At 27.7% G+C, this 1229-nt stretch overlaps 1 protein-coding gene across 1 annotated transcript; it reads right to left on the bottom strand.

The window, feature by feature from the left end:
• Positions 1 to 328: 328 nt before the first annotated feature.
• LOC111679398 (N-alpha-acetyltransferase 60) lies at positions 329 to 1020 on the bottom strand (the record flags this gene model as incomplete). Its single annotated transcript, XM_046956094.1, has 3 exons — positions 329 to 583; positions 653 to 817; positions 877 to 1020. Coding segments are annotated over 3 exons (549 nt in total), but the record flags the coding sequence as incomplete, so codon positions are not given.
• Between the last annotated feature and the right edge of the window lie 209 nt (positions 1021 to 1229).

The raw sequence follows: 1229 nt of genomic DNA on the forward strand, positions 1-1229 counted from the left end.
AGATAGATAGATAGATAGATAGATAGATCTATAGATAGATAGATAGATAGATAGATAGATAGATAGATAGATAGATAGATAGATAGATAGATAGATAGATAGATAGATGAAGTATTATTTTTGGACGACTAAAAATTAATTCTTTGTATGAAAAATCAAACTGAAAACTGAGTTCTTTATGAAATATTGAATTTCTTGTGAAATGTAAACTGTAAAAAATTGTTGACAATTTTTTGTTGTAAACTAAATTTTCAATTGAAATGATGTTAAAAAGATGAACAAACTTTGTCTATAAAAGTTAATTCCGAAAAAAATAATTTCTTCTTCCTTTTGTAAAAGTAAATTATTGTCTACATACAAACCTTCGTTTTTCATAAAATAATATGGCAGGTTGATTTGTGGTTAATACATGTAAAAATATTGCCTTAACCGACTGTCTCTCGGCTGTTGTCAAATGATTTATAAGAGCATCTAATAGTAATGAACCTATACCATTGCGACGATGTTTTCGATGTACACCTAATGATAATATATAACCAATATCGGCTGTTTTACCCATACTATCCGGTAAAATACCTTTATCCTATAAAAATAAAAAACAAAGATTTATAAGTTTTTTATAACTAAAGCTTCAATAATTGACACTACTTACCTCCTTATTAAGATTTCTATAGGGTTTTATTTCGGCTACAATTAAACCAATAATTGCTAAATTATATACAGCTGCTAACGAGAAAAATCTTGAACTGGAAGTTATATCCTCGTACCACGATAGAGGATAATCGATGGGAAACCAATCCTGGCATAATGTTCGTACCTTTTTGGGAAGTGTTGTAAAAATTAAACTTGACAATATTTCATAGGGAGTATAAATACCTCTGTTAAATCGTCTGGTACTAGAAATCGCAATTGAACATCATTAACAGAACACAGAGGTACATGGTCGTTATCAATGCGACCAATATCAATTGGTTCGGCCGACGATGGTAAATTACTGTATTTACTTTTTGTTGTATTATATCTGTTGTTTAATAAAAACAAAAGAGAAAAAAAATGAAGCATGAAAATAATTTGAAATTGTATTTTTGAATAGATTATATATTTTTATACTCTATAGATGAATTTATGTAACTATCTATCTATCTATCTATCTATCTATCTATCTATCTATCTATCTATCTATCTATCTATCTATCTATCTATCTATCTATCTATCTATCTATCTATCT

This window comes from Lucilia cuprina, unplaced genomic scaffold (genome assembly GCF_022045245.1).
Source record: "Lucilia cuprina isolate Lc7/37 unplaced genomic scaffold, ASM2204524v1 Scaffold_6816, whole genome shotgun sequence".
Classification (NCBI taxonomy): Eukaryota; Metazoa; Arthropoda; class Insecta; order Diptera; family Calliphoridae; genus Lucilia; species Lucilia cuprina.